This window comes from Bufo gargarizans, chromosome 2 (assembly GCF_014858855.1).
Source record: "Bufo gargarizans isolate SCDJY-AF-19 chromosome 2, ASM1485885v1, whole genome shotgun sequence".
NCBI lineage: Eukaryota > Metazoa > Chordata > Amphibia > Anura > Bufonidae > Bufo > Bufo gargarizans.
The window spans coordinates 281,987,531-282,010,481 of NC_058081.1; the positions used below are offsets into that span (position 1 = coordinate 281,987,531).

General features: G+C 40.8%; 2 protein-coding genes across 5 annotated transcripts in view; one reads left to right on the forward strand and one right to left on the reverse strand.

Annotated features, from left to right (window-relative positions):
• The window catches only part of IMMP2L (inner mitochondrial membrane peptidase subunit 2), a 1,176,402-nt gene that overhangs the window by 427,872 nt on the left and 725,579 nt on the right, over nucleotides 1–22,951 (forward strand). The window lies entirely within an intron of this gene.
• Nucleotides 17,297–22,951, reverse strand: part of LRRN3 (leucine rich repeat neuronal 3) — a 58,641-nt gene continuing 52,986 nt past the window's right edge. For all 4 annotated transcript variants that reach the window (XM_044280330.1, XM_044280329.1, XM_044280331.1 and 1 more), the window contains one exon: nucleotides 17,297–20,203. In XM_044280330.1, the coding sequence (XP_044136265.1) occupies nucleotides 17,779–19,902 (2,124 nt within the window). In that variant the 5' untranslated portion in view covers nucleotides 19,903–20,203 and the 3' untranslated portion in view covers nucleotides 17,297–17,778. The remainder of the gene's footprint in view (nucleotides 20,204–22,951) is intronic.

Genomic DNA, 22,951 nt, shown 5'->3' on the forward strand with positions numbered 1-22,951 from the left:
TTACGCAGTGTGCCCTCCACATGCGCAGTGTGCCCTTTGTTCATTTCACCACTCCGTTCTCGTTGTAGGTGCGGATCCCAGAGGTGGGACCTTCACCTATCAGACAATGGGGGCATATCCTAGCGATATGCCCCTGTTGTATGTGATGGGAAAACCCCTTAAACTCATTTTACCAGGTCTGCCAATAGCTTGATGACACAAGTTCCTGTGCTGTTTTGTGGTAGGAGGAGGACAATTAGACACTGGTCACAGCACTGTTTGCTGACCCTTTCGTTGTGTGCTGTATGTTGTTGATGGAAGGATTTCAAATGCTATAGAAGCTATGGGAGATAATATGTGCTCACCGAATAACTAGCAGGCTCCGTTTTATACATTCTGTATAACCATATGGCCCACACAAGCAGAACAAGCTCACAGTATTTATTGCAGATGTCAATGGAATCTGTTGTCTTCTGAGAAAAAGCATCAATTAAATATTCTTTCTAAATATCATCTGCAGAATAGTGCCCTAAACTACTATTTGAAGTGCTGATTAAGTAGCTTGCTGCATGCAGGGGATTCCCAGCAGTCAGCTATAATCTGTGGGAGAACCTGGTAGAAAGTGTTTAATAATCCTGTAGGGCCACCACAGGGGAACTTAAAGGGGTTGTCCAGTTTCAAGAGGAAAGCAGATAAATCTGCAATAAAGAATAGATCGCTACTTACCTGACAGCTTTCAAGTTACCTCTTCGGTTATCCTGGCAATGCTGTGTGTACAATATGCTGTGTATAACTCCGATACGGTGACTCCAGTAGTCCGTTCATAAACCGGAAAAGACTACCGGAATTGGTTGCTGCATATGTAAACCTTCCCTAAGGTTTCAAAAAGCCTAAATAGAATGTGACTTGCTGAGGTGACATCTCATTGACAACATGTGACCACTGCAGCCAATCATTGGCCTCAGCAGTGCACTGGAGATAAATCAATCACTGGAACTAAACAGAATTCCCCTGTTAGACTTTATGCATTTGAGATAGTTTTTTGTTTGTATGGAGAACTACTGCTGACCATTTCCTTATATAAACCCACTTAGCATCTCGGAGGTTTGAATCCGTCAGCATTAATATGATAAATAGTTCCTAAGGTGCTTTGTCTATGTGCTCGGAGGCAAAGTGGGTCAATCTCTTTTCCATGCAGCAAATATTTTAGTCTGCATTTATACTTCTAACAATGGGAGCTCTTCTTCATTTTATAGAGCCAGGCTTGGTCACATTCTTCTGTTCCCGGTATTGCTGCTCTCAGCTATTGTCTATTAGAATGAGTACTGGCTCTTTTAATTAATATATTTTATTTCTACCAAGATTTTATGTATTGAATATAACAAAGAAAAAAAATTGTACTTTATTGGCATAATTATATTATATACTTTACAGGATATATATAGCGGAGGGAGGCGCAGGTTTTAGATAATGCTGGGATGTGTGCAGAAGTTCTTAGCATTAGCCCTGGTCCCTGTTGTACATGTTCAGTCAGGAGCAGCAGCCAGGAACAAGTCTGAAATGAGCTGCTTGTATCAAACTGCTGCTCCTCACAATGCGAACTCTGCGCAACCTGCAACATATAACAGTTATGGACAGGGTGACGGCTGCGAATGAAGAAACCCTGGATATCAGGCTATAAAATAGAGGATTATTTCAATATTTATTAGCTCTTATTCGCATCACCTCTAGTTATTTTGATTGCCCTGTTCCATTGTAGAACCGAACGTCACCGAACAGACCCCATTATCAATATTTCCATTTTTGTCCTCTGTTTTGGAAGGGATCTGCAATGGAAGCCTATAACAGAGCATCCTCTGTTATAGAAGGTTGAGCTCCTCTTGTCTACTGTTTCTGAAGACAGTAAGCCGTTTCTTATTTTTTAACCCCATCCTGCTCCATGCTGTAAATGGCAAGCTCAACATTAATGGACCATGCCATACATTTACTGCATGGATATGCTAGCAGCTCAGGAACCGAGCCGCTGATCTCAGCAGCTAGTATCAGCTGTAACATAGAGCTGACACCCCACTGCAACGAGCTGATATCAGTGCTAGCAATGATCCTGGCCATTTAATCCCTTAGATGCCATGGTCCAGAGCAGTGATGGGGAACCTTTTAGAGACCGAGTGCCCAAACTGCAACCCGAAACCCACTTATTTATCGCAAAGTGCCGGCATGGTAATTTACCCTGAATACCACAGTCCAACATAGTATATCTTCAATGTACTTTATCATTTGACTATAACAGCCTGCCTACATTCAGTGCTCTTTCTGCACTGTTCATAGTGCGCCCTGCGCTGATGAATGGCAGGAAAATTCTAAGGCATATTGGTACATCATAGACTTATTTTTTGTGACTGCACTTGGGGACACTTTCAAAGTTTTCCCAATTTTTCGAACTGACTGACCTTCATTTCTTAAAGTAATGATGGCCACTCGATTTTCTTTACTTAGCTGCTTTTTTCTTGCCATAATACAAATTCTAACAGTCTATTCAGTAGGACTATCAGCTGTGTATCCACCTGACTACACAACTGATGGTACCAACCCCATTTATAAGGCAAGAAATCCCACTTATTAAACCTGACAGGGCACACCTGTGAAGTGAAAAACATTTCAGGTGACTACCTCTTGAAGCTCATCAAGAGAATGCCAAGAGTGTGCAAAGCAGTAATCAAAGCAAAAGGTGGCTACTTTGAAGAACCTAGAATATGACATATTTTCAGTTGTTTCACACTTTATTGTTATGTATATAATTCCATATGTGTTAATTCATAGTTTTGATGCCTTCAGTGTGAATCTACAATTTTCATAGTCATGAAAATAAAGAAAACTCTTTGAATGAGAAGGTGTGTCCAAACTTTTGGTCTGTACTGTATATATATATATATATATATATGTGTGCAGCCAGGTGGGGTCAAATACCCCAAATACTCAAATACCCCAGGTGGGGTCAGACTGGATTTTAATTGCTGGTCTGGGTTTTTGGCAGCACCTGGCTGTCCTTAAATAGGCAGCTGGGCTCAGCAGCAGGATCTCTGTGTTGGGACCTGAGGCTTGGTGCCAGATTGGAGGGCTGAGACCCATGGGCTGAAGAAACAGGCCCCCTAAAGCCTGCCCGTGGACTGCTGGAAGCAGAACTGACATCAAGGTGTCTTGTCTTATATGAACTTTCCAATTTGTGTGAAGTAACACCAAGATGTACTTTCCATAGTGTGTGAAGTAAACACCAAGCTTGCAAAGTAACAAATCTTTTTTGTGTATTTGCCTCAAGTGTGCATAAACACTGAAGTTTTGCGGTAAGAACTTGTGTTTTGCCTCTGTACTGCGTCCGCTTACCCTATCTACCAGAGCAAAACCCCACAGTTGGTGGATGATGCAGGCAAGCGCAGCGAGGCAGGCTTGATCGCCAAACTATTGTTGCTTTTCATTTTTACTATAGGCACAGTTGTATGTCTGCATTAAACCCACTCAATTTCAACACGTGACTTGATAAAATGGAGGCCATAATGAAGGGTCTTGTGGAGGCTAACCAGCAGCAGCAAGAAACCAACGTGCAACAATGGGAGGCTAACAGTCAGCAGCAAGAAACAAATCAGCTGCTGTTACAACACCTGATGGATGTACAGACGGCAGGAACATCTCAAAGCGTCCATGATGTCCGGAAAGCGGTCCATTCAGCTATCTCCAAGCTGACACCCTTAGATAACATATAAACCTACCTGACGATGTACGAAAAGGTGGCCACAAGGGAGAAAGTACCCTGAGACCAGTCTGCGAAGGTCGGCGCTCCGTTTCTGCCATCCGATTCTCAGCGGGTGAATTTCGACTTGCCGGATGATCAAGCGGTCGACTACTAGAAAGTAAAGGGTGAGATTCTGGTGAGACTGAGGGTGAATGTGTTGGTCCGGGCCCAGCGGGTACATCAGTGGGGGTTTAACCCGGCTGAGCCTGTGAGACCCCAGTATTAGAACCGATGTGCTGAGTCCCACGGCTATGCTGGATTGACTATTAGCTGATATGTTCAGGAGTGCTTTGCAACCCCCTCTCCAGCACTGGATTGGCCAGGTGCCTACTAGATTTGATAAACCTGGTGGAACGCTATGAGGCTACTAAGAATCTACTGGGGGGTTGTTTTGGGAGGGGGGCAGTCAAACCCCGGAAATCGCCACCCCAGGCCCGGAGAGTTAAGCCGATGAAACCCACCCGGGATGTACCCACTAGGGGGCTGGCTCCATTAGTCTGCTGGCAGTGTCAGGAGCCTGGCCATGTAAGGGCTGACTGTCCTCATTGTGTTGAGCCCATGGACAATATTTGTAGTTCCCATCAGTTGCTATATGCCAGGAAACTGTGTGCAACAGGTACCCTGGCAAATATCTAGACCACTTGTGCCAGGTGGAAGTGGCAGACACTCATGCGGAGGCGCTGCTGGACTCAGGGAGCCTGGTGACTCTAGTAAGGATTACCCTAGTGCGATACACTGAGCATACTGGACGAAAAGTGGGGGTAATATGCATCCGTGGAGACTTAAAAGACTACCCACCGCGCTGGTGTCTTTTACCACGGTACCCACCAGGTGGACCCAAGAGGTGGCAGTCACCACAAATCTACACTATGAACTCATAATAGGGAGAGACTTTCTGGGCTTCCCGGCCCTATGGCTAGTTGTGAGAATTACTGAAACCCGTGAGTCAGGGGTAAACCCAGGAGATTAGCCTTGTTCAGGAGGAAGGCCAGAACCCTGGGAACCTGAGGCCAGTAGGGGTGACCGCCACTTTGCTGGAAGAGGGGGAGACAACACCGCTGAGTATAATGATGGGAGACATGAAGGACTTGCCAACAGGTCCTGAGTTAGCAGACCTCAACGTCTCCGGGAAAAATTTCGGTACAGCACAATACCGGGACCCAACCCTATCCCGAGCCTGGTTGAATGTGGTAATAATTGATGGTGAACCACAACAACCTGGGGCCGGGTCGATGTTTCCCCATTTTGTGCTTCATCAGAATATGCTTTATTAGGTAAACCAACTGCGGGGTGAAAATATAGAACAATCGGTGGTGCCCCAGGCTTATCGCAAACTCTTGTTAGAGTTAGCCCAACAACATGTTCTTGGGGGTCATCTGGGAATGCAGAAAACACAGGACCAGATATTACAACGATTTTACTGGCCCAGTGTGTTTAGAGAGGGTGGATGTACTTATCGAGAGGTTAGGACAAGCCCGGTATTTTTCTGTTTTGGACCTCATCAAAGGGGTTCTGGCAGGTACCTTTGGTGGGTAGAGAAAGATGAAACTGCCTTCATCACACCAAAGGGGCTGTACTAATATAAGGTGTTACCCTTTGGTCTGCATAGCGCCCCTGCCACTTTTCAACGACTTAAGGCCATTGTGCTTTGTCCACATCGTCGGTACGCTTTGACTTACCTCGACGATATTGTCATCTACAATACCGACTGGAAAAGTCACCTACCCAAAGTGCAGGCCGTAATGGACTCCCTTCAGAAGGCTGGACTATCCGCTGACCCAAAAAAGTGCAATAGGGTTAGAGGAGACTAGATATCTGGGGTATGTAATTGGGCGCATAGTGAGCAAACCCCAAGTAAACAAAATAGAGACGATACGGAATTGGCCCCAGCCTGTCACTACTAGGCAAATAAAGTCGTTCTTGGGAATAGTGGGCTATTACATGAGGTTTGTCCCCCACTTTGCTACGGTGGCCGTGCCATTGGCAGGGCTCTTGAAGGGACGCAAGTCAGTGATGGTTCGCTGGGATGATCAGGTGGAAGAGGCTTTCCCCACTTTGAAGTCGGCCCTGTGTGGGTCCCCGGTTTTGGTGACGCCCGACTTCAAAAAGGAATTTATAGTACAGACCGATGCCTCCGAAATAGGCCTCTGTACTGTATTTTCTCTGGAAGTCTACCGGGAGGAGCATCCGGTTGTCTTCCTCAGCCGTAAGCTCACCCCAGCCGAGACTAGGTACAGTATAGTGGAGAGAGAGTGCCTGGCTATCAAGTGGGAACACGAGTCGCTCTATTATTATTTGTTGGGGAGAAAATTTTGCCTGGTAACCAACCACTCCCCTCTCAAGTGGATGAGCCAGGCCAAAGACAGAAATTCCCGGGTCACCAGATGGTTCCTTTCTCTATAGAACTTTAAATTTACAGTGGAACACAGGGCAGGCCGGTTGTAGGGAAACGCAGATGCCCTGTCCCGAGTACATTGTCTGGCGAGTGTTCACCCCCTCAAGGTTGAACAAACGAGGGGGGTATGTGACACAGTGAGTGGAATGGTCTGGGAAAAAGGTATTTTCCTCCCAGCATGTGCTGCTGAGCTGATTTGCAGCCAGGTGGGATCAAATACCAGACTGGATTTTAATTGCCAGTCTAGTTTTTTTTGCAGAACCTGGTTGTCCTTAACCACATCCCGTCCGCCCATAAGATATAAACGTCCGGGAGGTGGATCTCTATTTCTAAATGGACACTTTAAAACGTCCGTTCAGAAACTGAAGCTGCACGCTAATCGTGCAGCTGCTGATCAGGTTGCCCGCTGTCAGTGACAGCAAGGCAACCCTAAGAGAAGGCAGGGACAGTGCCCAGGTGTCCCTGCCTTCTAGATCGCTGCATATACGCATGCGCTTCCTGTTCCGGCCTGGCGGTCATGTGACCGCCGGGACAGGAGAGTGCAGGAGCTGTGTGAGGTCTTTCACAGACCTCGATCAGCCCTGCACTGAGGCTGTACAGCTCTGTATTGCGCTGTTCAGCCTTTCTGGGGGGTGGGTGCATTTCTGCTGTAACTGGGGCTACTATGTCAGCCCCAGTTATAGGAGAAATCAACAGTGAAAAAAATAAAATAAAAAGTGAAGTAAATGTTCCCCAGAGGTCTTGTATGACCTTGTCAAAACGAGCAATTTTTGTCACCTTACATCAAAAAGTTTTTGTCACCTTACATCAAAAAATGTCAAAACGAGCAATTTTTGTCACCTTACATCACAAAAAGTGCAACACCAAGTGATCAAAAACGCATATGTCCCACAAAATGGTACCAATAAAACCGTCACCTCATCCCACAAAAAATGAGCCCCTACATAAGAAAATCTCTTAGAACATGGAGACACATCACAAAAAGTGCAACACCAAGTGATCAAAAATGTGTATGTCCCACTAAATGGTACCAATAAAACCATCACCTCATCCTCTCAAAAAATTAAAAAACTATAGCTCTCAGAACATGGACACATTAAAACATATTTTTTTTGTTTAAAAAATGCTATTATTGTGTAAAACTTTAATAAATAAGAAAAAGTATACATATTAGGTATCGCCACGTCCGTAACAATCTGCTCTATAAAAATGTCACTTGACTGAAACCCTCAGGTGGACGCTGTAAAAATAAATAAATAGAAACTGTGCTAAAACAACCAATTTTTGGGTCACCTTGCCCCATAAAGTGTTATAATGAATGATCAAAAAATCATATGTACCCAAAAATAGTAGCAATTAAACTGGCACCTTATCCCTTAGTTTCCAAAATGGGATCACTTCTTGAGTTTCTACTGTAAGGGTGCATCAGGGGGCTTCAAATAGGACATGGCATCTAAAAACCACGTGGAGTTCCTTTTCTTCTGCGCCCTGCCGTGTGCCCATACAGCAGTTTATGACCACATGTGGGGTGTTTCTGTAAACCGCAGAATCTGGGGAATAAATATTGAGTTTTGTTTGGATTAAAATGGAAAATCTGCCCAAAAAGGGTATCCACTATGTAGGCCCCACAAAGTGACTTCAGACCTGAACTGGTCCTTAAAAAGTGAGTTTTGGCAATTTTCTTAAAAATTTTAAGAATTGCTTCTAAACTTCTAAACCTTCTAACGTCCTAAAAAAATTAAATTACATTTCCAAAATGATGCCAACATAAAGTAGACATATGGGGAATGTTAAGTAATAAATATTTTATGAGGTACCACTTTCTGTTTTAAAAGCAGAGAAATTGAAAAATTTGGGATTTTTTCATAAATAAAGGTGAAATATATTGACTCAAATTTTTGACTATCATGCAGTACAATGTGTCACGAGAAAACAATCTCTGAATGACTTGGATAAGTAAAGGCGTTCCAAAGTTATTACCACATAAAGTGAGATATGTCAGTTTTGCTAAATTAGGCCTGGTCAGGAAGGGGGCAAATGGCCCAGATGGCAAGTGGTTAAATAGGCAGCTTGGCTCAGCAGCAGAATCTCTGTTTTGGGATCTGAGGCTTGGTGCCAGGTTGGAGGGCTGAGACCCATGGGCCGAAGAAACGGGCCCCTTAAAGCCTGCCGTGGACTGCTGGAGGGAGAACTAACATCAAGGTGACTTGTCTTATATGAACTTTCCAATTTGTGTGAAGTAACATCAAGATGTACTTTACATTGTGTGGAAGTAAACACCAAGACTGCAAAGTAACAAATTGTTCTGTGCATTTGCCTCAAGTGTGAATAAACACTGAAGTTTTGCGTTAAGAACTTGTGTTTTGCCTCTGTACTGTGTACTGCGTCCGCTTACGTTATCTACTAGAGCGAAACCCCACTATAAATATATATATATATATATATATATATATATGTATACAGTCACCTAAAGAATTATTAGGAGCACCATACTAATACAGTGTTGAACCCCCTTTTGCCTTCAGAACTGCCTTAATTCTACGTGGCATTGATTCAACAAGGTGCTGATAGCATTCTTTAGAAATGTTGGCCCATATTGATAGGATAGCATCTTGCAGTTGATGGAGATTTGAGGGATGCACATCCAGGGCTCCCATTCCACCACATCCCACAGATGCTCTATTGGGTTGAGATCTGGTGACTGTGGGGGCCATTTTAGTACAGTGAACTCATTGTCATGTTCAAGAAACCAATTTGAAATGATTCGAGCTTTGTGACATGGTGCATTATCCTGCTGGAAGTAGCCATCAGAGGATGGGTACATGGTGGTCATGAAGGGATGGACATGGTCAGAAACAACGCTCAGGTAGCCAGTGGCATTTAAACGATGGCCAATTGGCACTAAGGGGCCTAAAGTGTGCCCAGAAAACATCCCCCACACCATTACACCACCACCACCAGCCTGCACAGTGGTAACAAGGCATGATGGATACATGTTCTCATTGTGTTTAAGCCAAATTCGGACTCTACCATTTGAATTTCTCAACAGAAATCGAGACTCATCAGACCAGGCAACATTTTTCAAGTCTTCAACAGTCCAATTTTGGTGAGCTTGTGCAAATTGTAGCCTCTTTTTCCTATTTGTAGTGGAGATGAGTGGTACCCGGTGGGGTCTTCTGCTGTTGTAGCCCACCTTTCTTTCCCATTATGACATTCATTTTGGAGTTCAGGAGATTGTCTTAACCAGGACCACAACCCTACATGCATTGAAGCAACTGCCATGTGATTGGTTGACTAGATAATCGAATTAATGAGAAATAGAACAGATGTTCCTAATAATTCTTTAGGTGAGTGTATGTGTGTATATATATATATATATATATATATATATATATATATATATATATATAGATATATATATATATATACCACATGGGGAATCCATAAAAAATAAAAGTACAAAACTGCCAGAATTATTGCCCACCATTTGACTACATTTTGGGTATTTCCATGCTCATGAAAATTAGATAACAAATTATGTGATGCCTTTTTTCCTTTTAACCCTTGCAAAAAGGAAACATTTCAGGCTTAAGCAATGACATGGCACCCAAACTCATTCCAGTAAAATCTGTTTTTCAAAAGTGAAATGGCACTCCTTCCCTTCTGAGCCTAGCAGATTACAACCACAAACAAGGTGTTACTGTATCTTTTCTCCTGTTAACCCTTGTAAAAAACTTAAAAATTATGAGCTTAAGCTACATATTATTTTTAACATTGAATTTCTTTTTATTTTCATGCCCCAATTGTATTAAGTCTGTATAACACCTGTGGGATGAGAATGTACAGTGCACCCGTTTAATCATTTCTTAAGAAGTGTAGTTTCCAAAATGGGGCTGTTTGGGGGTTTTTCTTATATTTTAGCACCTCAAGGCCTCTGCAAACCTGAAATACTGGCCAAAAACATCCATAAAAACGAAGAACCAAAATCCACAAGGTGCTCCTTCAATTCTGAAGCTAGTATGTCAGTAAAGTAGCATTTTAGTTCCATATATGGGATATTTCTAAATCTTCAGAATCAAGGTAAACAAAATTGATGTATTAGTTCCATTTATTAGTTTACATGCTGTATTAAAAATGGATTAGAACTGAAAATCTAAAATTAATTAGAGCTAAAAAAAGGTCATTTTTTTAATTTCACCTCCACATTGCATTACTTCCTGTGAAACACCTAAAGGGTTAACAAACATCCTGAATGCCATTTTGAGAACTTTGAATGTTGCAGTTTTAAAAACCGGGGTTATTTAGGAGGAAGGGTAATATCTAGTACTATCAAAGCCACTACAGAACTGAATGAAATGTGATTTGGAAGTTTTCTTGAAATATCTGATTGGTGGGGTCCAACACTGCCAATCAGCTGTTTGAAGAGGAGGGAGCGCTGGGAACCCCTTTAAGGGGTTAAGAATATATTGTCGGTTTGAGAACATGTTATAGATTTTTGATATTGTTTAACCAGATTTGTTCGCACAAGATTGCTCATAGTCTAATGTGTATTCATCTTATAGAAATATTTATTCAAGGAGGACTTTGTGAATAATTAGAATGAAATAAAATCATGCAGGGTTGTCCTGTACCATTCATCTTACTGAATAAAGTGGCACTGCTAAAAGTATTATCTTTCGGAAATGTACGCCTTTCAAGAGAAGTAAATCCCTTCAAGACCATAATTTGTTTTCTTCAGCCTGAGAGCATTATGATATTGTCTCCTCATTATGCGTTACATTGGGACTTTAAAGTCATATCAAGCGGCAGATTTTAAGTGTATTTGGAAGTAAAGGAGAGCCATACAAGATACATGAGCACATTTTGCTGACCTATACAGTTCCTGCATTGTAATAGGTCATATTTCAGCTCTTCTGTTTGTGACAAATAGCCTAGAATGAAAAGCTCTGTCCGAGGTGCTGAAATATCTTGTGATTGATGATTGTGTCTAGCTGATAAATTCTAATGCCAGTGTATGGACCACAGTGATTCATCAACTATGGTAAAATTGTATTCACAGAAATAGAGTTGAAGGCAAAACAATTTAAATGTGTGGCATTTAATATTTCCTGCAAGTGCTGTTCATTTAGCACAATTGGTGACTGCACATTAACACATTGACTAAATGTTCTTTTTTTCCCCCAGAAATCAGAATGGAACGACATACTTTACACTCTGATATTGTTGTAGACAGATGTTATTTTTTTCACCTTTTTGAGCTTTGCTTCTACAGAGAGACTAATTTACTAAAGAGCGATAATCATTTTATTTAGTACTAATTTCTGATTCCATTTCACCCAAACCTTCTCTAGGCTTTGCACTAACCGCGTTAACACGTTGTCCTACAAAGACCTCCCAAATACTGCACTACTCTGTCTTATATCTTCAGGTCTACGCTGACCTGCCGCTTGTCTACTGCATTCACTATCTCACAACGTGAAGCGAGAGATAATACAGAGGGAGATAGGGCAACTCACGCTACACGCAAATTATGTCTGCTCTGAGTTCTACAGAGAGAAGCGCCAGATCAAGGGAAATCTCTTGCTAAAATAGGGGAGCTTATTTTTATATTTTTTCTGTAGGAAAATAATATTTTCTGTCAAAATGTTAATATGTCTATTCAATAATTATAAAGGGGGAATTTATCATTGTAGGTGTATTTCAGGTTGTTTTTTTAGTTTTTTGCACCAAACGTATGAAAATGACGCTCAGTGATAATAAATTTGGCACAAGTGAAATGTGGTTGTCCGCAGTTTAGTAAAAGTATGTTTTGGGGATGCCTGGTGTGGATTAGCAACTTTTTTGTAAAAAGTCACACTTCACAGTGTCGCTGAAGTGATCTACTTTGAAATACTGATCAAATTTTCACTCCAAATCTGTAGGTGGCGCTGGAAGACGTTGTGCTCAAAAAGTCACAAAATGTTTGCACAAGTGACCCCAAAATGTCACAATGCACCCACTTGGGACTTTTTGAAGCCAGACTTTTATAGCGCTGGGCTTGATAAATTATCCCCTGAGTCCAGTTTTAATGAATGTTAGCATACTGACATACTCTGTGCCTATTCCCTTAGAAGAGAATCCAGTTGCTCACAATTTCATTCTAGAATCTTACATTTAATAATAGTAAAGATATTTAAGTATAAAAGTTTGATTCTTATATTACTGATATACACCTAATTATAAAGTTTAAAACACATTGCTAAGCAAATACTAATGTTTTTTCTTAGAACACAAGCAATTCCAGCTTACAGCACATACTTAAGTAAGGAGAGAGGTATAACTATTATGAATGGGCAATAACTATAAAAAGGCATTAAAGTTCATGATGTAGCTCTGAGCCTGGTGAAGATAAATGGTTCTTGTTAATGCTTACTGTTAACTCAATATCTAATTTTAAAAATGCTCTCTATGGGGGTGGAACATTACTTGTAGAAATATTCCGCTATTATCTTCTGTCTGGATTACTGCTTTTAATTAGCAGTTCCACCTTAGTGAGAAAAAACTGCAAAACCCAACATAAATAAATAAATAAATGTTAGATTTAAATTAATAAGAAAGAAAATAAAATCAATTGTTAATTTGAAATATTTAATTACTATTTAATAAATCATGTAAAATAATCATAATTGACAACATGTACTTTGCGTTGTATCTTTAGTTTCCCTAAGGTTTGCACTTTATATTATTATTGTAATATGTTAAGCAGGTTGCTAACACCTTCATTTTACTAATCACAATTATTTACTACTTTACGACTGCATACTTTTCCTATTCATATCTTTCACTTGGAAGCAGGCTTGGACTGGCCCACCAGGGAGGCGGGGGATTCCTCAGTGTGCCCCCAGTCTCCTTGCTCCGGGAGATAAGACAGGGGAGTAATTATTTCTCTTGTTTCTCAGGAGAGATAATTATTGTAGCCATCAGGTGGCAGTATCGCTCAGCGATGCAGCCTCCTACTGGTGTAAATTGTGCAGGATGCCCCGCAGTATCTTCTTAACTTCCTGGCTGCTGGCAGTGAAGGAGGAGAGAACATGTCTGGCCATCCTCCTGCCCTCCCTGCTGTCAGGAAACTGGCTTCTGTACAGAACAAATCCTCTGCGGTGCTGGGCTGATATCTCAGGAGTGTTACAGTAGTGAGCTGTAGAAGACTGTAAGGGGGAAATAGGGGATTTGTTTATAGCAGACACAGATCTATAAATGTGTGCTGCTCTCTACAAAGTTCAGAGTGGCATTGGGGGGACTCTGCCCTAGGTCCCCCAATGCCTCTGCTTTAGGTGCACCATCATAAGTGCCCCAGCTCCACATGCCCCCACTCTAAATGCACCCCTAATATTGTATCTTTTCCAGTTGCCCCTCTAATGCCTCTACTCAACGATCACCACTATTACCCTGCCTCAGGCGACCCTAATGCCTCTGCTTTAGGTGCACCCCTATTAGTGCTCCAGATACCCCCACTCTAAATGCACCGCTAATATTGCCTCTTCTCCAGTTACCCCTGCTCCAGGATCACCACTATTACCCTGCCTCAGGTGACCATAATGCCTCTGTTTCAGTTATGACCCTCTGTTTGTGTCCTTTGCTCATGTTGCACATCTAGCACCTTTGCTTGGGCTTTGTTAAAGGTTATGACCTGCAAAGGGGGTTGGACTTATGACTGAAAAATTCTACACAGTTTGTCACATTCTCCAGTATTGACATGTATGGTTTACATGGTGGTAGTAATAATATTCCATATTTACAGGCATCACTGCTGCCATATAAAGAGATACTGGTGGTAAAGTGGTGGAGGATTTAAAGGGGTTGTCCAGGTTTTCAAGTTATCCTCTCCACACCATAGGTTATAACTATATGATTAGTGGGGTCTGATTCTGCTACCGCCCACTGATTCCAGAAATGGGTTCTGCTCCTTTTTAATGGTGTGGCAGGCCACACATATACTCTTCTTCTCCATTGATTCTCTTTGGGACCACTGGAAATATTCAGTGCTGTACCCTGCATCTCTAGTGACCCCATATAGAATGGATGGAGAGGCAGGGCATATGCTCAACCTGCCACTCAATCAAGAAGGGGGATCAGTGGGGACTTCAACGTTCAGACCCCCACGGATCACTTAGTTATCCCCGATCCTATGGATAGAGGATAACTAGAAAAGTGGACACAGGTCCTTTAACAGGTGAGCATTTCTGTTTTATTTTGACACATATTTTGGGGCAGATTGTTTTATTTTATTTTTTTACACCCAAAGAAAACCTTTAAAATAAGGAATGTGAAAAGGTGAAACAGCTATGACATGACAAGTGATAAGTGATGATTGATCGGGGTTTGACTGCTGGGACCCCCATGATCAAGGGAACGTGGTCTTAAGACTCTTGTGTACATAGATTGGTGGTAATGTAATTGAATGTCTCAGGACCCCTTTTTTCATGATCAGTGGGTGTTCCAGCAGTCAGACCCCAGCAATCTGATATTTATCATCTATTCTGTAGATAGGCAATAGGTCATTATGGTAGGACAACCCTTTTAAAAATACTGTAGATTATGTGCAATCTGAGGAGATTACGATTTGGTAAATTTCATGCCAGACATTTATGCTTAAAGGGGTTAAAGGGTTTGTCTCACTTCAGTAAAAGTCTTTTTTTTTGCGGCCCCATTGAAGTAAAGGGAATGGTACGGACTTGGAAAGAAATACGTTTGTGTGCAGAAGCCCTAAGTTGGGCCCCTAGAATCAGTTACACTGGTGGGCCCTTAATACCCCAGTACGACACTGCTTGGGAGAAGGCAGAGCCAAATGCTTGATAGCAGAGGACAGCAGCCAGCTGAAATGAGTGAAAGAATAATTATAGTGATAATAGTAGCTGCATTGTGGTTGAGTGCCTACATGTTCTATTGTTTTCAAAGCCTTGTCCTCCTCTTCCTGGTAAACACCCTCATCATGCTACCATTTGAAATAAAGTAATTTATAATTTCCGAGAAACGATTAAAGACAACGACTATAAAATATCCATATAATAATCTTCCAGCGGTAGAGATAAGGCTACTTTCACACTTGCGTTTCGTCGGTCCGCTCGTGAGCTCCGTTTGAAGGAGCTCACGAGTGGACCCGAACGCCTCCGTCCAGCCCTGATGCAGTCTGAATGGAGCGGATCTGCTCAGACTGCATCAGCCTGGCGGCGTTCAGCCTTCGCTCCGCTCGCCTCCGCACGGCCAGGCGGACAGCTGAACGCTGCTTGCAGCGTTCAGCATTCCGCCTGGCCGTGCGGAGGCGAGCGGATCCGTTCAGACTTACAATGTAAGTCAATGGGAACGGATCCGCTTGAAGATGACACCATATGGCTCAATCTTCAAGCGGATCCGTCCCCCATTGACTTTACATTGAAAGTCTGAACGGATCCGCTCAGGCTACTTTCAGACTTAGAAATTTTTCTACGTTATTAATGCAGACGGATCCGTACTGAACGGAGCCTCCGTCTGCATTAATATGATCGGATCCGTTCAGAACGGATCCGATCAAGCGCAAGTGTGAAAGTAGCCTAAGGTGCTCTTTCCGTTGGCTGCTTGTTCTGTGATCTGTAATGAGTGCTGTAGACCTGCACAGGTTCATAATGACCATGGGCTGATTTGATGTTGTATTTCCCCTTGCATACAACACTGTGGATACACTGGTATATTGTAATATCGATGCTGGCACATGTCTCTTACATCATGCAGAGTGAAGATACTGCCAAAATAGTGTTTATCTTTATCATTATTAAACCTTTATAATTGTGCCACTCCCTATACTTGGCACCAGCACACGCCCAACAAGTTCCCTCAAGCTACACTCCTTTGTATGTACTCTTGGCTTCTTTCCCAGTGTTTCACAGCCCTAAAGTGTGGTATTTGTTCAATTATTGGTAAGGCCACATGGAGACAATATTATTGTTTTCAGTTAAAGGGGTTGTGTCACTTCAGCAGATGGCATTTATCATGTATAGAAAGTCAATACAAGGCATTTCCTAGTGTATTGTGATTGTCCATATTGCCCCCCCCCCCCCCCCCCCCTTTGCTTGCTGGATTCATTTTTCCATCACATCATACGCTGCTCATTTTTATGGTTACGACCACCCTGCAATCCAACAGAAGTGGTCGTGTTTGCACACTATAGAAAAAAGCACTAGCCTATGTGTGCTCCCATGGTCCCGGACACCAGAGAGTCTGGAACTTTTTTCCTATAGTGTGCAAGCCCGGCCATGGCTAATGGTTTGCAGTGTGGTCGTAACCATGGAAACGAGTAGTGTATAATGTGATGGAAAAATAAATCCAGCCAGCAAAGGAGGCAATATGGACAATCACAATACATTAGGAAGTGCCTTGTATTAACTTTCTCTACATGATAAATGCTATTTGCTTAAGTGAGACAACCCCTTTAAGGCTTGACCCGAATGTTAGCACTATAGCAGCAGTTGTATAAATGAGTGAATAGCATAAAACTGTTAGAACATATTGTACATTGTGGTGTGTGTATTACAGTATGTACAATATGTTCTAATAATTTTTTGCTATTTACTTATTTTCAAACCCTCAACCCATATGCGATATATAAAATAAGATCCATGCAGCTCTGCTACCTATACAGTGTAATGAAATACATATTGGTATATAGACATTCAGATATTCAAGAACCCTGAATAAAACATGGTACGCGGACCAGTCAATCTAGTACAGACAGCCAAAAGATGTGGATTGCCTGTTCAAGTGCAATACTAATCATTTCCATAAATGATAGGGACAGAACTCCGAGACAGAGGGGATATTTTTATGTGGCTGCAAGAATATCTGGATGAATAAACATGATAAATAAAAACCCCTTTACTACACCTTTGGTATTATAGTTTCAGTTATTATATTTTTTATGTATTGTAGTATGGATATAGCATATTTTAATTATTCAGTAAAAAAAAAAAAAAAAAATGTTTAGGCTTTACCACCATACAGACACATTGCACTGCTTCATAGAGTCCCTATTTGCCTTCATATTACATATGGCTTATAACGTGTATACTACAGTCCACATTATTTTTACAGCACATACAAATCCTTATCACATAACAAAATAGTCATGGCACAGGTAGTTTTTATTTTAATCAAAAAGTTTTTTCCCATAAAAAAAGATTTACATATTTACTGTCTTTACTACTCTACAGAAATGTCCAATTTGTAACACCACGTGTCAATTTCTATTTTTAATTTTGTCACTTGAAAAACTTGGCTAAAATGTGTAATACATCACAGAAGAGGAGGTATTGCTCAGTTCAACTACAGTATAATGTAAAAAATCTAAACAAACCAAAGAAAATACATAAAACAAAAGTTATATATTGTATTTGACAAAGGGGGTCATAGTTCCTTGTTTTATCTAGTTTTTATTGTATTAATGACTTGCTTGTCTGGCTTGTAAGTATGCTAAGCCTTAGGATACTGTGATATTACATTGTCCTTTGTTTACTAGAAAATAGTCTTCCTGCTTTTTAGAGGAGCACAACTAGAACCTTGTGCTTTTGTTTTATAATCCATGGGTCACATACTCTTAGCTTTATTTTTATGGCATCATACTGGGTACTTGTATTACTGTCGATTTGACTTCTAGAGATGTGCTTTCATTGTCAAGATTCCAAAGGCTCAACAAAGGAGGGTAAAGGTCATTGTAAGCAAATGGGGGTATCTGCAAAAGATTTTCACTGCATTTCCGTTCAGAAAACCGTCTCAAGTATAAAGATATATAGTTGAAAAAGTAAGCCACAGTAATGATCCCAAACAGACCACACATGATAATAATAAGAGCTGTTGTCTTAAATGCTGCATTATGTTTTTTCAAAGTATCCATTCCTTTTGTGGTAACGTTAATGCATTGCTTTTCCATTTGCTGATAGATGGTGGGTACGTCTATGCAAATCTTGTATTCGGTTAAAGGACTTAGACGTGTTAAATTGTATTGTTTGATGTCTGACGGCATCCGAACACTGTGAGCAATTCTGGTGTATTCTGCATTCAGGGATGCAATCCACTGTACACTAGATTTCAAAATCTTTGACTGAGAATTCCAAGACACCAAAACAGAATTACTTTGAACTTCTTTTATGTCAATGATGACTGATCCATTGGCACCCTCTGGTAGGAATCCATCTACAGTGATCATAACTGTTTTCAAATCTGCTCCAACCAGGTTCTTTGCTACACAAGTATAAAGTCCAGCATCTAAAACACTTATGCTGGTAATTTCCAATGTTCCTTCAGCGTGGACATAAAATGGACCATGAATTGTATTTGGTTTAAGCTTAGAACCCGAAGGTGAGATCCAGTAAATGTTTGGCTCTGGTTCTGCTGTAGCTCGGCAATGTAATGAAACAGAGCTTCCAGTACTTATATCCAGATCTGAGGGAAAGCTCTGTGGAGCAATTAGTGGTAAACATATCTCCATCATTTCCCTGAAATGTATATGTCTAACATTCTGACCTTGAAACTCTGGGGGGTCCACACAAAACAATGAATCAGTTTCCATAAAACGGATGCTTGTCTTATTCATATTTATCCAGCGGTTTACACAGTCACATCTGATAGGGTTGCTGTGTATTCCTAATTCCTTAAGGTTGGGCAAAGCGTCGATGGTGCTTCTATATAGTGCACTGAGAGAATTGCTGTTGAGCATGAGTGTTTCTAATTTCGGAAGTCTATAGAATGCATTGGGATGAATGTAGGCCAGTTTTGGATTATTGGTTGCTTCTATTTTTCTCAATTCGGGCAAATTTTCAATGGCAAGACTATCTATTGAAACTAGCTCTGGCATGTTATTAACACCTAGCTCTTTTAAGTGTAACATATTGCTAAAATCTCCTCTTTGTATTCTCCTGATAGGGTTTTTATTTAGATCCAAAAATTTAAGGTTCAGAACCTTTTGAAGAGCAACAGAGGGAATGTTAACAAATCTGTTGTCATAGAGAGAAATGCTTTCCAAATTTTCTAGGCCTATGAAGGCATTATCAGATATTTCTGTAAGATTTATTCCTGCTAAAACCAGGCTGCGCAGATTGATAAGAGGCTTAAAGTTCATATCTTCAATTTTGATTATTGGATTTTCACCAATCATGAGAATCTCCAGATGTGGCATTGCTTCGAACCACTGACGATTAACCACTTTCAATCTGTTTGAGTTAAGATGAAGTCTGAGCAAATTGCCAACCCCAGAAAATGCATTTGGAGAAATTGTGGATATCAAGTTATGATTTATGTAGAGCTCTTGTAAATTTACCAGTCCAGAAAAACATTCCTCTGACAGTTCCGCTAGTTTATTTTCCTCCAGGTATACAGAAAGTACCTGATGGGCATTTGTGAAATTGATATTGACCATAGAGGACAGATTGTTTTGTGATAAATCCAGCCCTGTGAGATTTACTGGAAAATGATCCGCATTTTTAATTTCCTCAATGTTATTAGCCTGTAAAAGTAAGACCTGTGTGTTTGCTGGGAGTCTCTCAGGGAAGCTATACAGATCTAATGCATTGCAATCCACTGTGAAAGCTTCAATATAAATAGATCTCGGCGTAAACCACGGTCGAACTTCACATGTGCACAACAATGGACAATCCATCCTTTTTTGAGTAGCTTGCACCAGTGCAGTGATTGTTAGTCCAAACAGCAAGTTAATTCTTAGTTTTAGTTCCCTCATGTTTCAGTTCTTAACACTTGTTTAGCGGCTGAGAACTTGTTTTTTTCTTCTATGAATAACAGATTGGTCACTTCATGAACATATAGCTGGCGTTCAACACACAATACTGTAATGTTTCTCTCTCAGGAAGCCGAGTGCAGTCTCGCTTTTCAAATGCTCCACACATACTGTGAGATTGAAGGTCACACTATTCTTGATAGACATCAAAAAGCCATTGTGGGATGTGGATTCTGTAGGTGGTCATTGAAGATGCTATTCACTTATTTCCTCGTTGCTGATTAGTAGCTACAGCAGGGTAGATCTGAAAATGATATATATATAAAAAAAAACAATAATTACTTTCAAAGCATAAATAAATCATACCAAGGCTGATCAAAAGGTCTATGCATTGAGAAAGTAAAAGCTTCACACAAAGTACTGTCTATACTAAATTGACAGGCAAAGGGTTTCTAAACCGAGTTCACACAAAGAGCAGTACATTCTATTCAACCTTTTTCTATTAATATGTCACAACTGGAAACTGTATTACAGTGCATTATTACACAGGTAAGGATATAATAAATAGAGGTCAAAGGTAATGAAAACCGTCCAACAGCAGTCATGGCAACCAATCACAATGCAGCCTTCATTTTTAACAGCATTCTAAGAAATGAAATATGCACTGTGATTTGTGGTTACAGACAAGAAATACAATTTGTTGATCGTTTTTTTTGTGAACTTCCTCCCTAATTTTCAGTTTTTAATATTTTACAAATTTTAGGTAAAAAAAAAATCTTCTTATAGACTGTCATAGCCTATCCTTAACAAGTGTGTACCTTCCAATAAATCCAATGTCTGAGTTAATAATTGAGACCTTGTCATTTGGGTTTCTAGTGCTTTTTATGAATATCATTGAGTTGTAAACCCACTTGGGACACTTATTGGCCACAACAGAGAGCTAATGCTAAAAGTAGCAGGGTGATCCATTAATTTGGGCCACCCACAGTTTTTTTGCAATAACAGCTAATCTTAAGGGGGAGCAACAGCTGTATTCTTGACAATCAGTAGATCACCATGTGTCAAGACAACACCCTTTGTACTTTATATATAATAGTTTTGGTTTCATCATATCAATTCCATTCCATTGATGTTATCCAAAGTCTGATGTCTTAGACCCATTTGCACTGGCAGATTTTCTGCTGGTAATAAGGCCCAATTACGGATATAGCAAGTTAAATAGGTTGTCCGATTTCCTATATTGATGAACTATTCTCAGGATAGGTCATCAATTTCAGATCACTGGATGCCCGACTGGCAGCACCTCCACCGCTCAGCTGTTTGAAGAGAACGTAGCCCTCGTTTACCTGCTCACCTTCAACCTCACAGTGGCGAGCAGTGTAATTGCATGTCCTCCATACCATTCACTTGAATGGCAAGGTGCAGGTGTAGTTACACTCCATCCCGTTCAAGTGAATGTGTTCTCTTCTAACAGCTGATCAGCGGGGGTTGCAACTCCTGGTACCGCCACCGTTCTGATATTGATGACCTGTCTTGAGGATAGGTCATCAATCCAGGAAACTGGATAATCCCTTTAATTGGAACTTGTTTAGCTTCATTTACATGGATCAATTGTTGTCACTGTCTGTGATTTATCAAATATAAATGTGATCATTCGTTCACAGTTTCATCATTGTTAGGAGCCCTTCCAGGGGATGATGTTAATTCTCACATAGAAGATCCAACCTGCCGAGAATTAAGTGTTTGTTCGTTTGTCGGCTGACATGTTCAAGTAGGACAGTGATCAGAAAGCACAATTGTTTGCCCAATCATTGTCCTATGTAAATGAAATGTGCACATCTAATAAGTGGTTACATGAAGAAAGTCCAACTCCTGTTTTTTTTTTGTTTTTTTTTGTGAGGGTCTAAAATGTATTCTATTAAGAGCTTGACATGTAAAGAAAATGAGGCAGTTTTCACTCCCTTTTCTTAAATGGACACTGTCATCTGGATTTTACTTACTGAGCTAATAACATCACCACATTAGTCTCCACGATTTACATTAAAATACACTAGTATTACTGCCCTGGGTCTTTTATTTGGTCTATAAAATCGGTTTTATTAATATGTACAGTACCTCAATAAGAAGCCCAAGGGTACGACCCCCCCGGCAGTTGGAGCCCATTCGCTCCTATTACTTTGGAGCCCAGCACCGACCCACTGCTAATTTATTCACTGCTCAGCGCCGACGTAATGTTTGTGGAGCGCCCGTTTGTGCAGCTGGCACATGCGCAATAAGTTCTGTGAAGCCTTATCTCTTGGCCTTGTGCTTATATCTAAGAGTGGTTGTGATATCTGGTAAAGCTGCTTTATGTGTTTCTGATGCATTGTTCAATTCTGGGTCATGGGTCCAGATGTATTAGGGTTATGTTCACATCCGGTTTCATCATCTGTTTAACAGATACAGCAATAACAATGCAAGGACATCCATTTGCATCCATTTTACATAAACTTTAATCACTTTATATCACTGTCTGATTTTTTTATTTTTTTTTGTCGGTCAAAAAGGGTAGACTGTACTACTTTTTTTAAACATTAAAGTCTATGTCAAGGTGCTTTTCTTTTGGCATCCGTTTATTTTTAAGGTATCTGTTAAATGGATGTGCTAGGAGGATGATAAAAAGGTGATGTGAACATGCCCTTATAGATATACAGTATATAGCCCCATATACTTAACCACAAGTCACTATAAATGTAGAGAGCCTTAGTTCTTGGAATAAAATCCCGCTAAAGAGAAAGTCTACCTCTAGAGCTGGATGACAGTGTGAATGTGGTCCCTGTTGCAGATCTAATTGTCTGGAATTTGAGAACTGCAAAAAGTGCCATTAGGTGTGATGGTATCTCTGTGTAAGGGGGGGGTTGCTGATAAATATTCTAGAGCTAACATGCTAAAAATGTAATCTTCAGTTCAGAAATTCTGATACAAAGTGGTTTTCGGGCCTCTTAGTGACCTATCTTTTATGTATTAATCTCTGCTGCTTGCTTGCGTTCTGCATATATCAGCTAATACATTC